Here is a 23,057-nt window from a genome sequence, read left to right as displayed (position 1 = left end):
GTTCCTGCTAGCTGAATCTTAGAAGGAAACTTTGAAAACATGCAAAAATAAATCCAAATGAATTATAATATGGGAGTATTGTTCTAATATTGCTGTATCTACATCATTTAAAATAACTCATGAAAAATAGAAAAATTCAAGAAATCAACCAAGTTTTTAATCCTTTGTACCTAATTTATTTAATCAGCTTACCTAATATTCTCTACCCCACCCCCCAACACCAGCTGGCTTGATTGTATTTTCTGCAAAACTATTACCTATGAAGTTTGGTCAAATTATCTAATGCTTTCACCACAGGAATAATCAAAATTATATTTTAAAATTGAAAGTAAGAAGAAAGTTCATACAGTAATGGTACATACCCTAATTTAACATGTATGTACACAGTTAAATTAGTAATAGATTAAAAATCTTCACGGATATAGTCTAAAATTTATTTACAATCATTATAAATGTGAAGTACATACATGAAAATGTACATGAATATTCAGGAACTCTGGGCAATCAGGAGTGTAGCCTCAAGCTATAAGGATCAGTTAATATTCCAAATTTAGATTGAGTGCCCCTTCCCTGTCATCAGAGGGCACCCTGCATATTCCCAGAATATTACATATTGTAATATATGCAATTATTTACCTTCCCACCTCCTCAAACAGACTGTGACCTCTGTGAGTAGGGATCATATCTTTCTTGTTCACTTTGTATCTGAAAGGTCTAGCATAATGCCTGGCACATATTTTCAAACTGAATTGGTGAATATAGTTTATGAAGCAAATACATCTATTTGTGTGGATACAGACACAGAAATGAGTGGATATATTTGTGTGTGTTTGGAGTGGATATATTTGTGTGTGTTTGGTATTTTTTTCTAGAATTTAATGACTGGAGAAATGGATGCCTTGTAATATTTAAGATTAGAGCAAAGTATGACCACTGCAAGAGTTTTTATGTAAACATTTTACACGCTCAACAACCCTATTGGAAATATTGTATATTTAAGATGTGCAAAGAGTAAATAGAGTATATTTAGTTTGAATATAAAACAATATATAAATATATATCATATTACATATATATAAGTGTGTGTATATATATATTTATATATATATATATATAAATATAATATTACAGTTAAATCTTGGAAAATGTATTAAGCTAAACACCAGGTAAAGGCTATTCTCTGGAGCGAGCAGGTAGGAAAGCAAACAAAATACAATGAAAGCCCTCACCTCCCAACTTTCATTTGACAATTTTGGTATAAGACAACCAAGGGCATGATGGCCTTGGTACCAAAGACCTAGGCTTCCTCTTTCTTACTTCTCTGCCATTTTTAAGGGATTGCCCATATTCTGGAGGTTTGAGAGGGCTTGCCAACACTCGATCTGCACACCAGCAAATAGAAGGGGAAGGGAGGAGAGCCACACCCTTTCACTTTAGGAGCATGTTTCTGAGCTGAAGGCCACAAAGGGAAAATTATACACCTCATTTTTATTCCTAGGTCTTTGAGAACTAGTCATCCAACTACATCTAGCAGTAAGAGAGGCAAAGAACTGTAGCCTTGATTTGGTGTACCCTACTAGAATAAAAATTTCTAGTATTTTGTGACTCATTTAAAGACAATCATCTCTGACAGAGGTAGGCCTGTGACTGTCCAGAAATTTTCCTATGAAAATTTAGGAAAGGAACAAAGGAGCATTTTGTATTGACTCTCTAATATGCCAAACTCCCTGATAAATAAACCCAAACCAAGCATGCAGACATTGGCCTCCTGCTAGCCATGCCAATGTGCTTGCTATGCAAACGCAGCTTCAATGAAGGCAGTCCCCAGTCCGCCTTCCAGACAGCCTGGTCCCATCTAAGTAAAGATTCCACAGCTACTGATAGTCTATGCACATTCCATCTTTTACCCACCCTTCTTGCATTCTTTCTGCAGGCTGTCCTTCACTACTGGTCACTGAACTGCTCACATTCCACAAAGCAACATACTACTCTTCTACCCTTCTTATGTTTCTGCTCTCTCTTGACAAGATCATTTCTTTCCACTTCCTAACATTCTCCCATACCCTGAGTATCGTCAAGGATATATCTCATAAGCTTCAATCCCAAATATCTGACCATCTCCTGAATATCTCCACATGGACTCAATAAAAATTTACTGAACTTTCTATATCACATTCATTTTTTTCATTAAAAATGTATTCAGTCTGCTACATATCTGTCACTTTGTTAGATGTGTCTATTAAAAAAAACATAAATGCTCAAGGAGAATAGAACCTACTAGAAGATGCAGATAATTGGTAGGCATATTATACAGACAGTATAACAAGTGATGGAGAAGGTATGGGGCGCTCTAAGACTCCCTAAGGAAAACAATTGAGATTTTGGAGTAAAAGAAGGGTTTCTGAAAGAAGTGATACATAAAAGGAGATTTGAGGAGTCTGGGGGAATATGTTTAATGAAGGAAAAACATGCTTCTAGGACTGATGTAGGTCAACATAGCACTGGGTGGGCTCGCAGTGGGTTAGGCTGGGGAGGCCTCACGAAGACCTTACAATTTTGTAGAAGTTTCAGTCCGTGGCTGCAATGTAGAGTCACAGAAAGGTTTCATACAAGACAGGGTTATATAACTAAATTGAGTTTTAGAAAGATCGCTTTTGCCACACTGTGTAGAATAGAATGGAGGGAGGCGAGACTAACGACAGGGAGACCAGAGAAAACATTTATGGTAATCTGACAGAGATGAGTCCCACAGAAACCTCAAATTTTAAACATTCACAACTGAACCAAAGCCTATTATGTCTTCCATAATTCTCTATTGTTGGGAATAGTGTTACATTCAGTTTGTCACTCAATTAGAAATCTAGGCGTGTTCTGCAGTGACTACATTTCTCACCCCTTCAGATCCACTGTGTCCTGCATATTCTCTCTCCCTCATATCTCTCAAATCTATAACTCCCTCTTCCACTAATACTCATTGTCCTATTTTATGCTTTTATTATTTCTCACCCAGAAGATGCCAAAAATCTCTTAACAATCACCCTGTATTATTCACTCCATTTAAATCTATTTATCCAATATTCCTCATAATACTCTAGCCTAAGCTCAAGTATGTCAGTTTTACACCCTTGCTAAAACACTTTTCAAGTCGTTTCCAGAGCTTTAGCACGGGATATAAGGCTATACATGAACCGGCTTCTATCTATCCAGACATCCTTACAAATAAATTAATCCCATGCTTAAGATATACTGGTCAATAACTGGTTGTTCTCCATATGCTTCATCTTACTTTTGATAATTATACACCTTCTGCTTAGAATATGTCCTTTTCCATGATGCTAATTTGCAAGACTTGACTTGACTCTTCTTCCTTTTGGGCTTCTCTGAAGGCTTCTTCTTCAGATAAAATTGTTTCTTCTTTTTGCTCTTACCTTATTTTAATGTATTTCTCTCTTGGCACCCATAATCCTTTACTTCACTTACTTATTTACACGTCTGTCTCATTGCTCCACACTCTGAGTGGCTTGTGGGCATGTGGCTCATTGTGTCTTTTTAAAATGCTGCCGCCAAACTCAGATTCTGGCAACAGTGAAGACTCATTATCTGTCGGTTCACTGATTGAAAAAAACTAATTTTAAAAATTGAACGGTAACAGTGGTGGACCAAATTTATAGTTCTATCGGAAGGAATATACAAGTTCAGAATCTAACAAGCTTTAAAACAAAGCAGAGTTTTAATCAGAACATTGTAATATAAATGTGATGTAAAGATAGCATAAATCTTTTGCACATAAGTCTTACATTCTTATATTACTCCAGATTGGATAATAAAAAGTGTCCCTGAGAAGTGCCTACTATAGGATTATTGCCATCCCCATTTGCTGTTGAGGAAACTGAGGCCAAGTGATTTGAGCCTTGATCTTACTGAAGATCATCATACTGTTATCAAGTAGGGGAAGTGGGATACAAACCCAGCAATCTGTCTCAAAAGTCCATACTACTAAATTATACTGTCTAATCCGTAAGTAGTCAGCTGTATGTCCATATCATATATTTTTCAATATCATGAATCTAACCCTTGCATTCTATTGCTGAAGCCCTTCAGATCTTAATAAACTTTAAAGTTGTATCATGCATTAAAGTGTTTATGTCGCTTGAGAGGTGGCTATACACAGACAAATGTGCACTAAAATCAGGCAAGGGTTTGGATTCTGCTTCTGCCACGGCAGTTAGGTGACTTGGCTAAGCTTCAGTACCTCCCCCACCTGCCAAATGGAAATGATAGTTTTCACAGATGTTGGGAGGATGATACAAGTATATATGCCCAGTGCACAGAATTGCTCAACAAATATTAAATTCTCCCCTCCCTCTCCCTCTTTCTCTCTCTCTCAGCCTCAGTGGCTTTATCTCTAAAATGGGAATTATAAGATATATTTTATATGCTTTAACGTTAAATGATATATGCAAATGTCCCATTTAGAACCTCTCAAATAAAGAGTGCCAGAGCTTCCCTGTTATTGCTGAATTTATTAGGCCCCCAAAGTGTGGATAAAGAAGCTAAGAATCCAAACCAAGGATGCAAGAGTCCCATCTAGTGGTGGTTTAAGTAAAATCAAAAGACACAGGGATTATACTGCTTAAAGGGATGCTTAGAAAGCCTTGGGCTCTTTTATTTTAGTTATTCATTTCCTACCTTTAGAAATAGCCTGGCGTGGCTTGCAAGAGAAGAGAAAGGAAAGCCTTGAACTGGATTCCCCTCCATCCTTCCATTTGTTCCAAGAAAGCCCCAAGTCTTTTCAGAGTGGATCCACATATTTCTGGTCTTGTTAAACCCATTATCTTCATGACTGAACTACCCTGTTCCTAGGTTTCTAAAAAGATATGATTGAGGTCCTTTGAAAGCCTTTTGCTATCAAATCGATTCAGTAGTATCATTACGACTTAAGACCAATCGCTTGTAAGAACTACCCATCAATCATCATCTATTACATTTTCAAGGTGACTTCCAAGAAACCTAGCGTGGGTCACATCCAAGCTCAAATAATGTCAGGAATGAGATGGAAGTTCTGGATTAAAGTAAGGCTGGATCTAAAAATAGTCAAACACAGCCTGCCAGGAGTATCACTCTGGTATTCCTGTAACACTACTCCATTACCCAAGAAATTCCAGTGTCACTGCTAAATGTCACAGTAGTTATAATGGACTGCATGTGTGTTCCCCTCAAATTCTTATGTTGACATCTGATCCCCAATGTGATGGAAGTAAAGCCTTTAGCAGGTGATTTGGTCTTAAAGGTAGGGCCTAGCCTTCATGAATGGGATTAGAAGAGGCCAAAGAGTTAACTCTCTTTCAGCCATGTGAGGACACAATGAGAGGCTGACAATCCCCAGCTGAGAAGAAGGCCCTCACCAGAACCCCACCACGCTGGCATCCTGATCTGAGACTTCAGCCTCCAAAACGGTATGAAATAAATTTCTATTACAAGCCACCCAGTCTGTGTACTTTGTTGAAGCAGCTTGAACTAAAACAGTAATATTCTGATTTCATGAATTTAAAAGAAAATAATACATTCAGTATGATGACAGTAAGACAATAAAAGAATAGAAGACTACATAAAACTATCCTGTATAAACTCTCCATTGTTATCAAATCCTTTCACTATTTCAGTCTTGTAATTGCATTGCCATAAAATGCAGGGTGGCTGTTCAAATGTTAATAGTTCTGGTGATTTCTTATAGCTCCCTGAGGTGACTTAACAGGGGAGATATTATGTTATTTGTGATGAATAAGCCATTATTAAAAATATTTTATCACAAAAAAGTCACCCAAATGGAAATCATTTCCTTGAAAGTCTAGGATATTTGAAAATAAATAATAGCTTCAATTTTTTTTGAGAGTTTAAAACCTAAGGATAAATATGCACTCAAAATTTTGTTATAGTGAAACTAAGTATTTAATGACCTAAACCTGTATGAACAGTAAAATAATCAGGGTAGAAAAGCTATTATTTTCCAGTTTGTTATTTCAAAGCTTAAGGGAAGAAAAAAATCATATTTACAAAAAAATTAAAACAAAACAACAAAAAACAAAAACGCTCCTCTTGAAGCACCTGGATTCTCTGTCATATCCACTATAAGGTTCTCAAACTTTCACAGATGAGTTCCAAGACAAAATAAATCATAGAGAAATGGTTTTACAGACTGCAGTCAAAAGCAACAATCAAATTCTTCACCTAAGATTAAACAGGAGTTTCTAATGACTAAGGTGATGCTATTTTAAGAAGCTATACTTTTAAAGACCTGGATGAACCAGGTTAATTTTGCTTAAAAATTCAGAATATGACACCTGGAAGGACAGAACTTTGAAAAGTCATTTGATGTATTAGTTGCTGTGTCATAATCAGATTGCATCAACTTCAGGGCAAGGACTAGGGCAAGGAATCTGGACTACCTCAGTAAGCAGCTGCTGATCCTAACAGTTAACTAGCAAATTCAAATCTGAAGGTTCACCTCAAGTTCTGATCTATGTTTAGAAAGCCTGACTCTCAAGCAGAAATTACCCATGTGAGAAGCAATCACCCAGCATATTTCTAACTTCAGGCTCTAAAAGAAGAAGGGAAAAGGAGAACGAAGTAGTTGGACAACATAACAGTGCGGCAGAACACGCAAAAGCATTGGAGTCAGAGAGCTGCAAGGTCAAATTCTTTCTTTGTTACTGACCTGCTGTCTGATAATGAAATAGTTGCTAATACCTTCGAGTTCTGACATTCTTTTCTGAACAGGGGGGATAATTAACTTTCCTAATTGAAGTTTTGTTTTGTTTTGTTTTCAGAATTAAATAATGAGTAAATTTGAAGTGCCTGAAAGTATATGACCAACAGTGTTCAATAAATGCTATTATGTAATTTTTCCCTCATTATTATGAGATTTCAGTGTAGAAGATAGGACTGGATAACCTGCCCTCGTGACTTGAATGGTTATAACTATTGAAGTGATATTTGCACATCCTGGACAAAATCTAAAAATTAAAAAAAAAAAGACAAAACGCTAGCATACACTTTTAATTCTTTTCCCGTGCTCTCACTAATAATTCATTCTCATCAATCAAGCTTAACCAGGCCACCTATATTCCGAAACAACTTCTAAATCTGCCTCTAGAGTAGAACTAGCAAGGCTTTCTAATTTTCCTTGCCATGGTTTATTAATGTATTTTGCCTCAGTCACTTTCCTAATTGGCAGCGGCTGACTGGGATGCGTCTCCGACAGTGGGAAGGAGGGCGGCTGGTGGGCTGGCAGCTTGCTGATTAGCATGTGCTGCCTTGTGCCAAAGTCAATTCTGGGAGGCCAGGTGTGCCTCCTGTTAGCCGCCGCAGCCCAAGCCTTGTGGAAGGCAGGGATCTGGAATGTGTTTTGCAGACACTGTGTGTGCCCTGCACCGGCTTTCTGTTCCTTGGTTTCATGTCCCGCTACCACCCAGGCGTTCTACTCCCGATGCCCCCTTCCCGCTATCTCACAATTAAAACCAGCTATGTCTCCTTCCAAGGCTGGCCCAACACACTTTCTGATTTTCTCCCTCTTTTTTTTTAATTAAATTTTTTTCAGCTTTATTGAGGTATAATTGACAAACTTGTATCTGAACTGTACCATGTGACGAGTTGACATACATGGCGAAAGAATCCCTGCCAGAGACTTAATTAATCCACCCGTCACCTCACATATTTACCTTGTTTCCCCTTTTTTTGGTGAAAACACTTGAGTTCTAGTCACTCAGCAAATTTCAATACAATACAGTAGTATCAACCACAGTTACCATGTCATACGTTAGATCTTCATTCCGTATTCATCTTCTAACTGAAAGTTTATGCCCTTTTACCAGCTTCCTGGGATTCCCCACACCCACCAGCCCCTGGCAGCCACCATTCTACTCTCTTTTCTGTGAGTTCAACTTTCTCTCCCTTTGCTCTTGATTTTTTTCCCAGTTCTTGTGGAATGCTCTTTCCCATCTCTTCATGCCTTGGTCATAGGTGCAAATTCCAATGTCCACAGGGACCAGGTGGGGAAAAAACACAGGGAAGGTGGGCGATAGGGAGTGGCAGGGGCTGTGGCAGACTAGAGATCACATGTCCGAAGGGGCTGTTGCTACTCAGTTCCACTTCTGCATTGTCATGAAAGAATACAAGTCCCTGTTTTACCAAATTTTCTGATTTTTTTCAAACAATGAAAATGATTACCATGTATACATATATTTGTCCATAATTAAATATACATATATTAAGACACTAACAGATATATTTTGTATGTAAAGTCTATCCATCTATCATCTTTTTTGTCCTATGTAACCCTATGATACTCAGCAGCTGGTTCAGATAAACTAAATATAAGAAATGGTTTTGTATACAAATATGGGAAGTAGCTGAAACTTGGTAGAACTGGAGATTATAAGCTCTGGCTAAAGGAATTTGAATTCAAGAAAGAAACACACACACACACACACACACACACGCACACACCACTTGGATTCAGAGAATATCCTACAGTACCCTTGGTTCTCAGGAAATACCCAGACTTGCTGTTTGTTGAATATATAAAATACACAATGAAAGTCTATGTTTGCTCTAAGACTTAATAAGCCCTGTGCACATGCTGTTTCATGGATCCTCTCAGCACCTCGATGAGGTAGCTGGCACAAGTCTTACATCCATTTACAGTGGGGAACACCATGTTTGGAAAGGCTACACACTTGCTTAATCTAGAAGTAGAGACAGGACCTGACAGCAGCTCTCTTTGCTCCTGATACAATATTTTTTCAAACACGTAGTAAGCACTCAATAGTGTCAGATGCTTTATTATTAAGGAAAAAAAAATCTATATTCAGATCTAGTCTACTTCAGATCATGATTCTCTTTATTAAACGACAACCACCTCATTATTAGGGAATTTTCTGCCTGACAGATGACTGGTCTCTCAAAGTTTTAGTGGAATGTTCTTCTTATGTACCAATTTATGACCACCTTCAGTACTGAGCTGTGTTTCATATCCCAGGTGTGCAGAGCCCATTCTGTGTATAGCTTTCTAGAACTAAATGAAGAAGCTTGTTTTTCACTCACCAGTTTCACTGTAAACAAGATGTTTCTAATACTGTATGACCTATTGGACATGCTGGTGAGGGGAAAGGAATGCCACACAGTAAGACTAAATGCTGACAGAATTAGACAATGATGAAGGAAACAGGATAAAGAAGGTTAAGAATGTGGGAAGGGAGGAAGAAAATGAGAGACAACATTGATAAAGGCATGTAGTAAGTAGATATATTGATAACTCAAAATGACAATTTAATAATTAGATATTTAATACTTGGTTTCATAATGTATACTGTATGTTTAATAAAAAATTTAACCTTATCCTGAGAGAGGTCTGGCCTTTGCCCTCAGCTTCTGGGAGGTAGATTTTTAGGCCTTGGAATGATATACCTGAGAGGAATGGCTTAGTTTGCCTGGGGGCTATGGGCCAGCCAGCCAGTAACAATGGGATTTAGGGTGTTTTTGTTTTGGGGGGGTTGTTTTGTTTTTGGGGTTTTGTTTTGGTTTTGGTTTTGGTTTTTTAGCAGGCCACAACAGCTTATCCTCCTAAGCAGCTGGAAACTGAGATCAGCCACAAGGCAAGTCAGTCATGCCCCTGTGACAGAGCCCCAGCAAACACTCACACACCAAGGTGCAGGGAGGCCTTCCTGGTGAGCAGTGCTCTGTATGTATTGTCACATATCAATGCCAGGAAAGTACTGTTGTCCATGGCTCTATATGAACAGGACCAGGGAAGTGCAACATCTGAACTTTGCCCACACTCTATGCACTTCTTCCCTGGCTGATTTTAGTCTGTATCTCTTCCCTGTAATAAACCATAACTGTGAGTGTAACAGCTTTCAGTATACGCTGTAAGTTCCAGTTACTTATCAAACCCCAGGGTGGTTTTGGGAACCCCTGATCTTATAATTAATATCAGAATGATTGCAGCCCTCTGCACTGTGTTCCTTCTAAACACAGTTGGCTAACCAATCACAATGGATGATTTTCATTTATTTTTTTTCCCCAATAGTCATTCAACCTTCTTTTGGAAATAGTCCTCTGACCTCCAAACTTAAGGAATTAGGGAACTACCTTTTACTTTATATGATTTTGCTTTTGCCAATCTACCTCCTTTGAACGCACAGATGTGTGTGCTTCTCTGTCCATCTATTTATCTATCATTTATCTATTTAAAATCATTTTGCATTTGCTTATTGTCTCAGTTCACCTTACTTACTTTCTATAACTTTAAAAAGAGGCAAAAATAACTGCACCCCTGAAATTTGAATTCTAGAGGGGGAGACAAATTATGTAAGAAGTATTTTTCTATAACATATTCAAAGATGATATGTGCAATGAAGACAAAATTAGAGTAGGCTGGGGGACAGAAACAGGATTGGGAAGCAGTTAACAATTTTAAGTTAGACTGTTCTGTAGTCTTCTTTGAGAATTAGAAAATCCCTAAGGAAATGGAAGGAATGAGCCACACAGGTATCTGGGGAAACAAAGAGGTCCAGGCAGAGAGAAGAGACAAAGCTGGTAAGCGAGTGGCTGCCACGTTCACAAGGAAGAGGCCGGTGTAGCAGAAGCAGAGGTTGAAGGTAGAGGGAGCTCCTACTGCATCAGGACTTACTGACCTCTGAAGGGCCTTTCAGTTTTACCCTGAGTATACTGGTGAGCCAGTGGGTTTCGAGAGCAGGTACGACATGATCTGACTTACATTTTGGAAGTATCCCAATGACTACCATGTTGGGGAAAGATTCCCAAAGAGTGGAAGCAGGAAACAGTAAAAAGTCGAGTGCAGTGTTATGGATTGAATGTTTACACCCTTCCAAAATTCATAGTTTGAAGCCTTAATGCTTACTGTGGCTGTATTTGGAGACGGAGTCTCTAAGGAAGTGATTAAAATTAATTGAGGTTGTAAGGATGGGCTCCTGATTCAGTGGGATTGAATAGGATTAGTGTCCTTATAATAAGACACACCAGAGGGCTCTCTCCCTCTCTTTCTCTCCCCTGCCTCAACCCCATGTGCACACACCAAAGAAGGCCAAGTGTGGACATAATGAGATGGTAGCCATCTATAAGCCAGGAAGAAACCTCTCACCAGAAACCAACCCTGCCGGGCCTTGATCATGGATCTTTAGCTTCTAGAACTGTGAGAAAATAAATTTCTGTTGTTTTAGCCTCCCAGTCTGTGGTATTATGTTATGGCATCCCACACAGACTAAGACATTCAGTGATCAAGGAGAGAAATGATGGTTTGGTCTAGGGTATAAGCAAGGTCACAGATTTTGAGGAGCAGAGGATTGAAAGTTCAATTTTGTGTATAGTGAGTTTGAGATGTATACTGGAAATTCAAGTGGAGATATAAGGAAGACTCTTGGATGAAGATATATAAAGGGAAGAGGTCTGGACAGATGCTGTAAATTTGTAATTATCACATGAAAATTACAGTATGCCATGATAAAGGACGAGGTCACCAAAGTAGAAAATACAAAGAGAATGGCTAAATATTGAGCTTGGAGCCCTCCTATATTTAAGTGGTCTGGGAAGGTGTATGGACCTGCAAAGGAGATTAGGAAGGCATGAAAAGTAAGGGAGACAAGAGTATGTGGCTATCTTGGAAACCAAATGAAGAAATTCGTTCCAACAAATGTTTCTCATTTAGTAGTTTTCTCATTTACCCTGTCAAAGGCTGCTTGCTATTAGATCAAGTAAACTGATCTGAGAATCGGCCATTGGATTTAGCAATGACAAGGACCTTGAAAGGAGTAGTTCTGGTGGTGCACTGGAGACAAAAGCTTGATGTGACTAGGTTTGAGAGATCAAAGGAGAACAAAAATTGAGGAGAGTAAATAAACATAATTCTTCCAAGTAAAACTACTGAAAAGCAGAGCAACAAAATGAGGCAGAAGCCAGGGGTTTAGTAGAATCATGAGAATTTGATCTGAGGATTGGGTAAATAACACCATATTTGCATTTCTGTTAGGATGATTAAGGATTGCAGACACTGCTGATGTTAGAGAGAATGGAGAGGACTGCTGGAATGATGTCCTTAAAGCAGTGGAGAAGGGCTGTATCCTAGCGCACAGGTGGAATGGTCAGCATCATAAAGAACTGTAGTCAAGCAGAGTCTGTGGGTGTAGACGCTTACATAGATGAGGCTATGGGATTCTAGGGATATTCTTTCTAGTTGCTTCAGTTTTCTCAATGAAATAGAAATCAAAGTCATTATCACAGAGCTAAGTGAGATATAAATGAGATTCAAAGAGCAGAGTGAGGATGTGTGAGGAATTACTTCCTTCTAATAGAAGCCTGCAATTCTTCTATCCTTCAGGAACTACTCCTTCTCCATTTGTGTAGTGGATCTGACAGTACCCACTGGCTCAAGGAGTGGCCCGTGACCCAAGTCTTGCTAATAATTGTGTGTGTGGCCATGAAAATTGCATCAGGGTTGAGCACGTGAACCTGTCTAACCAGTAAGACTCAATTATGGGATTTTGAGATGGGATGCACATCTAAGATGTGTTTCTTGTCTACACCTATACAAGTTCATGGTTAATTAAGAATGAAGTTAACAAGGAGGCATAAGCCAGCTTGACTCGGGGCTCATTTCACTGTAATTAAAGGATCCTTGACTAAAACTGAACATACACTGGCATATTACACTTAAATAAAGGAATATGAAAGATTCTGAAATTCCCTTCAAACAAACTAAACACTAATATGTCAAAGAAGCTGGATTCCTGCCCAGATCTGTCTTACCTGGAGGTTTATAGAGTTCAAGACTCTTGAAATATGCCACCTTGGGAAGGGATTACTGCTACTCAAACTAAAACAAGATCTGACCATCCTTAAAGTATATCTTGACAAGAAGGAGATAATTAAGTAGTAGGTAATAAATAGTAATAATATTAGCAAATAATTACATAGTACTTACTATGTGCAATAATTGTTCTAAGTGCTCTGTGTGTGTGTGTGTGTGTGTGTGTGTGTGTGTCTGTTTATTCCAAAAAATTACCTCATGAGGGAGATATTATCATCCCAATTTTACAGTGGGGTGAAACTAAGGTGCAAAGAGGTTAAAAAAAACTTTGCCCAAAGTAACCTAATTTGTTAATAGCAGAGCCAGTTTTTGAACCAAGATACTGTGTTTCCAGAATATGCACTCTTAATTTTATGGACTTTAGAGCAAACAACTATTTTTTTCTTATGGTAGCAGAACCCATGAACTACAAATCCCATATTTAGTCAGTCTATAACATTAGAACACTGAATTTATTCCAGATGGCAATTTCTCAGAGTCTCAGTTATGAGACAAGTTGGACTAATGATATATAAATAGAAATTATTGGGAGGGACTTCTAGGAAAGCTTATTAATGGCAAACAAATAGCTGGAAGAGGTCTTTTGCCCTTTTTGCTTATTTTTTCCTGTTTCCTGAATATGAATGTTATAGCTGGAGCACCAACAGCCTTTTTGGCCTATGAAGCAAAACCCCATGCTGAGGATATCAAAGAAGAGAGACAGAAAGAGACCGAGTCCCTGATGCCCACAGTGTTGCCACACTAGTCTTGGACCATCTACTTGAGGATTTCTTTTAGATGGAAAAAAAGTCATATATTCAAGCCACTATATTTGGGATTCTCTGATATAAACAGTCAACCCGAATAGTGAAAACAGAAGAAAAATGAGCAATCCAAACATATCCCTTTTGGAGTTTTAATTATTTTAAAATTCATATATGATAAATAGTAAGGCCCTTGCATATGCCATGAATGATGCATGAAATATGAACCTTTTGAGCTCCCTGTCCTCTTTCACTTGAAAAACCTAAACCCTAACAGATATTTGTCATTTGATTTTAGGTTTTTTTTAAAAGATTTTATTTATTCATTTGAGAGAGAGAGAGAGAGAGCAAGAGAGAACATACAGGGGGACAGGCAGAGGGCAAGGGACAGACAGACTCTGCGCTGAGCAAGAAGCCTAACATGGGGCTCCATCCTAGGACCCCAAGATCAGGACCTGAGCCAAAGGCAGATGCTTAACCGACTGGGCCACCCAGGCGCCCCTGATTTTAGTTTTTAATAGCTAAAATTCTCTATTCCATGCTGAATATAACATTAAGATAAAAATACCAGTATACATTTCTTATATATAAGCTTATTCACATATTCACATGTTCATATATAAACTTAGTCATATATTCATAAACTGATCCCTAAATTTTGAAAAATGATGTGGATTCAAATATGGAGATAATAATTGGCAAATTCGCTATGATTATCTCTCATTTATATGAAGTGCTGAAGGCTGTTAATCAACTAAAAGAACCAGGGCCACAATTTCACAAAATGAGGGAATGTGTATGTCTATACAAACTCAAAATGAGGTTGGCAGATTGCAAATGCACTGTCTGCTCACAGGAGCTCTGAAAGCACAAAACCCAAGGTCTGAGGGTAAAAGTTTCCCAAGTGCCTTCTTATACTAGTGACGACAGAGGGCAGTTGCCTCATCATGAAGACAGTTTTGTTCGGTTTTTATTCAGGAACTTACCCCAAATATCTACAACAGTGCTGATAAACAGATTCTCAATAAGTATTTCGTTAGTGTTCCATGAATTGGGCTTGAACACCCAGAGGAAGTCAATGGAGGCTTTTATCATCACAAGATACACAGGCAATCCCTTCGAAGAAAGATCTTTGAAAAAAAATTAAGCTGGCTCTTCAGCCACAAAATAAACGTAATCTACAAAAAACTGAATAGATAAAACCCAATATAATGGAGCAAAGTCTCTGATGTCAAGGGATGTGCATTGTAATTTCAATTCCTATGCTTACTATCTTGTTTGCTCTACTTTCTTATTCGGTTCACAGTGTGAAAACAGATCTCAAAGGTTGAAAAATTTGACATCTGTCTCTCGGGGCATATTAATTTCTTAACTGTGGTCTTATTTTACTTGGGTGGGCTATCCATCACAGAAAGCCTTACAAGCATGAAGAGGGCAGATGATTTAATGATCTCTGTAGCTTGTAAACCTGACTATGAATTCCGAGAGAGAAATTTGAAGAGGGTAGAAATTTGGTTTAGGTAACTGCTGTGTATCTGTCAGACGATGTTGTTCAAATCAAAAAGAGGCAGAAAACAGTGAAAGATGGGATGAGGGTGTGGAGTAGGACAGCTGGGCTGCTTTCAAGGCCCATTCCAGGCACGACATTAAGATTTTTGTTTAACTTTTATTTGCACACACATGCACACATACACTCACACAGAACTGTATTTATTACAAACTTTACATGGGATAACTTGTAGAGATAATACTCAAAATGCTCTTATCACCTACCAGTTTCTTTTTCTTTCTTTTTTTTTTTTTAAAGGTTTTATTTATTTATTTGACAGAGAAAGAGACAGCCACCGAGAGAGGGAACACAAGAAGGGGGAGTGGGAGAGGAAGAAGCAGGCTCCCAGCAGAGGAGCCCAATGTGGGGCTTGATCCCAGGACTCCGGGATCACGCCCTGAGCCGAAGGCAGATGCCCAAACACTGAGCCACCCAGGCGCCCCCCACCTACTGGTTTCAATCGATATGAAAATCTGACTTTTGGATCCCTACATCTGTATTGTAAGTAATTCATATAAAATAAAGCCTGGATTTTTAATTTTATATATGTTTATATATGTTACTTTTATAACCAACCTAAAAACTTTTGTATATTTTTTATCATTCAACTTAGCAGCCCTGACACTAACACATTCTATTCATTCAAAGTTAAGTATTTATTCATCTATTTATCTCTCCTCTATGTTTAAGTAGACTACCATTGGCCTCTTTTAACAAATGTATCTATGTGATTTATGCTATGAAATCTGTCTTTATTTGCCTCAATATTTTATTTCCTTCACAACCTTTATTAAACAAACACTTTTAAACACTTTGAAACACTATTAAACAAACAATATGTAAATTTATATTTACATATAAATTTAGATCTTTCTGGAATATTAATTCAACATCAATTGTGTAATTTCTTCCTAAAACTTCTCTTCTGTATTATTTGTCTTCTGAAAATCATGCAAGTTTATTATTTATTCCATTCAATCTGAATGGAAATTTTCTCTTATTTTTGGCCCCTTAATTTTGGGTGGGGGGGTTTTGATTTAAAAATTTGCATTTTTGAAGTAGATATCTGAAAAGGAACTTCTGAAACTAAATCATCCTGGGAAAGCTTTGATGCACTCATTCCTTACTTTTTTTTTTTTTCAACTCATGACTTTTTAAAATTATTTCACTGAGGTGAAATCCAGAAGTATATAATTAACCATTTTAAAGTGTACAATTCAGTGGCATTTATGCATTCACAATACTCTGCCAACTACCACCTCTCCCTAGTTTCAAACTTTTTCATCCTCCTAGAAGAATATACTGCTCTTATTAAGTAATAACTACCCATTTCCCCTGCCTCCATTTACTAGCAACCACGAAACTGCTGTCTGTCTCTATGGATTTGCCTGTTCTGGATAATTCTTATGAAAGGAACAATACAATATGTGACCTTTTGTCCCCACCTTCTTTCACTTAACATGGTGTTTTTGAAGTTCACCCACATTGTAGCACGCTACTTAATCATTTTTATGGGTGGGTAACATCCTATTGTTAGTATAAAGTACATTTTGGTTATCCATTAATCCACTGGACAAAATCTAGGTTGTTTCTACTTTTTGACTATTAGGAATAATGTTGCTATAAACGTCTGTGTATGGATTTCCATGTGAACATATGTTTTCACTAATCTTGGCTATATACCTCAAAGTGGAATTGGTGGGTCATATGGGAATTATTCTACATTTAACTTTTCAAGAACTGCCAAACTGCTGCCCACAGAGGCTGCATCATTTTACATTCTCACCAGCAATACATAAGGGTTTCTATTCCTCCCCATCCTCACCAACACTTATTTCTTATCTTTGTTTTGTTTTGTTTTATTTTATTGTTATTATAGCCATCCCAGTGTGTGTGACATGTATTTTATTGTGGTTTTTATTTGTGTTTCTTTAATGTTCAATGTTGTTTCATATCATTTCACGTGCTTATTTGCCATTTGTATACTTTCTTTAGAGAAAAAATCTATTCAAGTTCTTTGCCCATTCTTTAAATATAGCTTTTTGGTTTTTTGTTTTTGAGTTTTTAGAATTCTTTATTTAGTCAGGATATTAAATTCTTATCAGATATATGTTTTGCAAATATTTTCTTCCATATGTAAGTTGTCTTTTCACATTTTTGATAATGTTCCTTGAGGCACAAAAGTTTTCAATTTTAATGAAATCCAGCTTACTTATTTTTTCATTTTTACTCATGCTTTTGGTGTCAAATCTAAATATCCATTGTTAGATCTAAGATGGTAAAAAATTATCATATGTTTTCATCTCATAACTTTATAATTTTAGATTTTATATTAAAGTTTTGTATCCATTTGTGTTCATTGCTATATCCGAAATGTGGTAGGAGTCCAACGTCATTCCTTTGCATGTGGTAGTCATTGAGCTTCTGGTATCTTTGCTGAAAATCCCATAGAATGTTCTTAACACATTTGTTGAAAATTGATTCACCATGAATGTTTGAGTTTGTTTCTTCTTCTCTTTTCTTTTTAATTTGTCAGAGAGAGGGAGAGAGAGAGAGCACAAGCAGGGGGAGCAGCAGGCAGAGGCAGAAGCAGGATCCCTGCTGAAAAAGGGACCCAATAAAGGACTCTTCCTAGGATCATGACCTGAGCCAAAGGCAGATGCTTAACCAACTGAGCCACCCAGGCATCTCTTGAGTTTGTTTCTATCCTGATTTTATTCTATTGATCTATACGTCTATCTTTATGACACTACCACACTGTTTTGATTCATGTAGCTTTGTATTAAGTTTTGAAACTGGTAAGTGTGAAGTGACCAACTTTGTTTTTCTTTATCAATATTGTTTTGGCTATTTGGAGCCTCTTGTAATTCCATATGAATTTGAGGATTGGCTTTTACCATTTCTGCAGAAAAAGGCCATTGGATTTTGACAGGTATCGAATTGAACCTATAGATCGCTTCGGGGATTATTCCCATTTTAATAGTATCACTTTCTAATCCATGAACATGGGATGTCTCTCCCATTTAATTAGGTTTTTAATTAGGTATTTAGTTAGGTATTCTTTAATTTCTCTCAGCAATGTTTGGTAGTTTTCTGTGGACAAGTCTTATATGCACTTGGTTAGATTTATTCCTAGGTATTTTATTCTTTTGGATGCCACTGTAAATTGAATTATTTTTTAAATTTCCTTTTGAATTATTCATTGCTAGTGTTGAAAATCAAACTGATTTTTGTGCATTGATAATGAGAATAGCTAATGTTTTATAGTATGTATTAAATGGCAGGCATTGTTCTAAAAGTTTTACATATTTATGCCTTCAGAATACTAAAATGGGTTGCTATAGCCTATAAGATAAAGGTACACTGTATTAGCATGGCTTAGAAGGCCATTCTCATCTAGGCCTCAAACTATAATTCTATCTAATGTATCCACACTGACACGGAAACAGCTCACTCTCACTGAATACATTATGTGCTTTCATTCCTTGATGTTATTGCACAGTTGATCCTTTTAGGCTAGGATTTTTGCCCCATCTCATCTGTCTGAGAAACTCCAACTCATCCTTCAAGCCTTGGCCCAATAACTTTAACTGAGGGTACTCATTTAAAATAAAGCATTTCAGAGGGGAGTTGGGTGGGAGGATGGGTGAAATAGTGAAGGGGATTAAGAGGACACTTATCATGATGAGCACTGAATAATGATGTATAGAATTGTTCAATCACTATATTGTACACCTGAAACTAATATAACACTGTATGTTGATTATACTGGAATTAAAATTTAAAAACTTAACTAAAAAGAAAGAGACTTAGCTAAATGTTAACTAAGCTACTTAATTAGTTCTCACTATCTTGTAACAACTTGTATCTACCTCTTTTATAACCATTAATCTGTGTTGCCATTATCTTTTCTGCCTATTCTGTTGTCCTCCACTATACTTAACTATTCAATGTAGGGACTATGTTTTACATGTATTTGAGCTCTAGGGCTTGGTGCAATATCCAACAGACTGGATTCTTGATAAAACTTTCCTAAATGAACAAGGGTACTGAACACAAAAAGACAATCTGCTTTGCACAAAGTGTGCTCAGCCTAGTTCATTCATCCAAAAAGCAGTTATTCCCCTGCATGGTTTATTTTTTTTTTAAGATTTTATTTATTTATGAGACAGAGAGAGCGAGTGCAAGCGCCCTTGAGAGTGAGAAAGGCAGCACTAGCACGGGGGAGGGGCAGAGGGAGAAGCCAACTCCCGCCCCCCACATGGTTTAAATCAAGAGAATTAACTTTGTCATTAAACACACTAGTGGTAGTGAATGAGGGGTCTCTTTCTTTCTCTTCTTCCCTTTCTCTCTCTAACCTGAAATACAAAGATCATCTTTGTCCATCTAAAAACAAAACAAAGCAAAAAAAAAGCACGGAAAGCCTAGAGATATGGTACTGTTATACTCCAAGTCAAAGCCTCTAAGAATTTCTCCTTATACAAACATGAAGACAAATGATGAAAAGCAAAATGAAAAGAGGAGCAAAACAGTAAGAAGACTGAATTTCCAGAAGATCTGAGTAGTGTTTCTATCTCTTATTAATAGTGTGGCACTGACTCTGTATTTTGCCTCTCTGAGCCTCACTCAGCTTCCTCAACTACAAGGTGGAGACAACGTGCCCTGCCCCACACACCACAAATTATTGGTGTGAGTATCAAGAAAGAGAATGCTTTAAAAGTATGCCACAAAACATAATGTGCTACAACAAGAAAGCGTGTAGCTATTCACTCACCGAACACTGTTCTTGCAGGCACAGATTCTCTGTTAAGCCAGAATGACACTTGGGAGAGAATGACAGTCATGATGCAAGGCAGATATGTCTGAATCACAAAATACCCAATTTTTCTTTTCAAGTGGAAATGAGCTGTCATTACGGTATATTCACCTAGAAGAAAAATTTAAGAAGCTTAAGGATCTATAATAGTCAATAGTTTGAACATTTTGGAAATGGAACGGATTTGAGAAAGAACAGTCCCTGATTTGAAAAAAAAAAAAGAATTTATCACACATACAACATGAAAAGTATAAACCTTTAAATACCTCTTTAACACAGCAAGAATATTTAAAAAAGAATTTTAATATTATCAAGAAACTTGCACTACATATCCAAGGTACATTTGTTTTTCTCTCCAGGTCATGCCTCTGACCAAGGAGATACAGGATTCGCAAATGCTCTTCTGACCACGAATTATCTTCTCATGTCTCTCATCCCCACTGGTACCAACTTCAAGTCTCTGCTTTGATTGTTCTAACTCCCTGCATTTTTAAAGTGTCAGTCTCTGGCCACATCTCTAAGACCCAAATTTTCCACTTTTGACCCTGTCACCAATTTAGAATCTCTCAATGTTGCATGTGTACTCTAATTCACTGCCATCATTTCTATCCAGTCCTGAGAATGACCTTCCTTTCTGCTTTCCGGTTTTACATCCAACCAGAGGTAACATCGTTAGTTCAACATGGCAGCTTTTTCTTAGATGAGTGTGGCCCTTAGTAAGGGCATCAGCTTTCCCACACAGGCCAGTAGTAATGATCCATAGATCAAGAGTTGAATAGTCACAAATTATCCAGAATAGGAGGAAAAGAATTAGAAAACTAGGAAAATTGTGACACTGTTTGAAGGTAAAATTGGCTTGTCTGAAAAGTCACACACTTTTTGAATTGACAGTATATTTTAACTGGTGTTTCTCAAACTTCATGCACACTTCCTTGGAATCTTGTTAAAATGCAGATCTTGACTTAGTAAGGGATCAGGTCTGAGACTGTAAGTATCTAAAAAGCTCTTACAATCTATGCTGGTAGTTCTTGGACCCCAAGAACAAAACTTTTGAAGCAAACTAACATATTTCAGTGACTTCAACCCATCAATTTTCTTAGAAACTGTTTTTTTTAAGAGTCATTTTACTAACCTGTACTGGATTTAATTGTTTCTTTTCCAATGGATTGGCCCAGAAGATCATACTGATTTAATCTGGAGCCATCAGGAGCAACTTGTACTGAATCAGATGCATTATAAGTCCAAATATAAGTGACTTCTGAGGTTGTATATGCATCTGTAGGAAATCAGAAAAAAAATTTAAGAACTTTAGTAAGAACCATCGATAAAGTGCAACATCAAAGGTTATATATTGCATAGAATCACTATTTATTATAAAGATTGATATTTGTGGATCATATTTTGTAGAGTAAAATGTATCTTTGAAATTTAGAATTTTCAGTATGAAGAGTGTGAGGTGGACCAAGAGACAAAATCATGACCATAGAGTATTTTCATTGCAACCACTTTGAGAAGTGAACAGCAAATTTCTCTTCCAAGCCTGCAAAAATCACTGGGCCCTGAGATGGTTAAAACATCCTCTATAGTTCCAAGGTAGTAAATGAAGACATTGTAGTACACAGGTTATAAATGCCTAAAGCCCACTTAAATGGTTTATTTGGAGATAGCAATCGCTCATGAAATAACATTTATAATTAAAAATGATATCACTCTCCGGACATAAAAGTAACTTATTATCATATGAGAATATTGATGAAATGCATTGTATTTATTTTAATTACTATTTTTGTAGTTAGTTTTGTAGGTTTTTCTTCAAAATCTTCACCTCGTTAAGAATTAAATGACTTAGCTATCATGATACAATGCATTCCATTAGAAGAATGAGAATTAATTATTGCAGAACATGTAAAATAGATCAAAATGCTACGGTTTCATCAAGACATAAATACTCCTTAAAACATGATCATTTTAAAATTAATGCACCCAGACCTTGCTGGACTATACTTTCAAAGCATCTCAGTTATGGATTGGTAGGAGACAAAACACACACAGACCAGGTGTAACTTCTGATTTATTTGGCCAAAATGCTGAACTTAGCAGAAGTTAGATAATTCTAGCACTGGAGGGCAGGCAGCCTATCTTGTCTGAGCCTTTCTCTGGCCCTGGCATTTCCTTTAGGCCTGTCCTGGTGGGGAACAGCTAACTTCTCCACACGGGAAGTCTCTACACAGTTGAAGTAACAGATAATTCTTGCTATCCTACTGATTTTTTGAAGAACTTCTATGTACTTTTGCTCATGGGAATGTTTAGAAGTAGTAGTTACTCCTGGTTCGGTTTTCTAGTTTGATAACGTTGTTCTGGGGTGGCCCTGCTACTTACCTTGATCCAAGGTCTACGGATCACAGACCAATTCACACTTAAGCATCAGTCACAGTAATGTGAATGTTTATGAGTTTGTGTCTTATTTGTTGTGTGGTCTTTTAAGGACATACTACAATGTTGTCTGGTTTCTGCATGTTACTACTAAATGTTCATATCAGTGAAATACTGTTTTCATTGTACACATATTCACCTATATCCATAATTAAATTATATTCTGTGAAATAATTTTTGTACTAAGACTCTAAAAATATGTAGATGTGAGTTTATCTTTATATATGTATGTGTAAAATATATGTATTTTAATAGCAGACATATGCCTATAGCTTGTATATGAATGAATTCTAGTTACTCTAAGGTCTAAATTTGTATTAATTTCAATTAATCATTGATGATTCTGCTGCTATGATTAAATAAGGGACATTAGTAATGTGGATAACTAGCAATCCATTTGCACATTATTCAAGTGGCTTTTTTTTCCTATGAATACACATTAGTAGTTGTGAATACTAATAAATTATGAATTTAAGTATAATGATTCCATTTTTGAATTTTGATGTTTATTTTTAAACATAAGTAAAAGAAAATGAAATCTTACAAAAGCAGTGACATTTTTGAGAAACTAGGGAGACACTAAGGGGCAGGGACTCTATCTTGTTCATATCTACACTGCTTGCACCTGGCACA

General features: G+C 37.0%; 1 protein-coding gene across 3 annotated transcripts in view; it reads right to left on the bottom strand.

The window, feature by feature from the left end:
• Positions 1–23,057, bottom strand: part of GABRA2 (gamma-aminobutyric acid type A receptor subunit alpha2) — a 122,575-nt gene that overhangs the window by 29,479 nt on the left and 70,039 nt on the right. For all 3 annotated transcript variants that reach the window (XR_004628885.1, XM_019797257.2, XM_002917015.4), the window contains exons 7-8: positions 21,124–21,267; positions 19,950–20,102 (exon numbers count right to left, since the gene is read on the bottom strand). Coding sequence is in view for 2 of the 3 variants with exons in the window: in XM_019797257.2 (XP_019652816.1) it covers positions 19,950–20,102; positions 21,124–21,267 (297 nt within the window). In the remaining variant the exon portion in view is untranslated. The remainder of the gene's footprint in view (positions 1–19,949; positions 20,103–21,123; positions 21,268–23,057) is intronic.

Source organism: Ailuropoda melanoleuca, chromosome 11, assembly GCF_002007445.2.
Source record: "Ailuropoda melanoleuca isolate Jingjing chromosome 11, ASM200744v2, whole genome shotgun sequence".
NCBI lineage: Eukaryota > Metazoa > Chordata > Mammalia > Carnivora > Ursidae > Ailuropoda > Ailuropoda melanoleuca.
The sequence above is the reverse complement of the archived record's forward strand: the minus strand, read 5'-3'. Positions and strand labels throughout refer to the sequence as shown.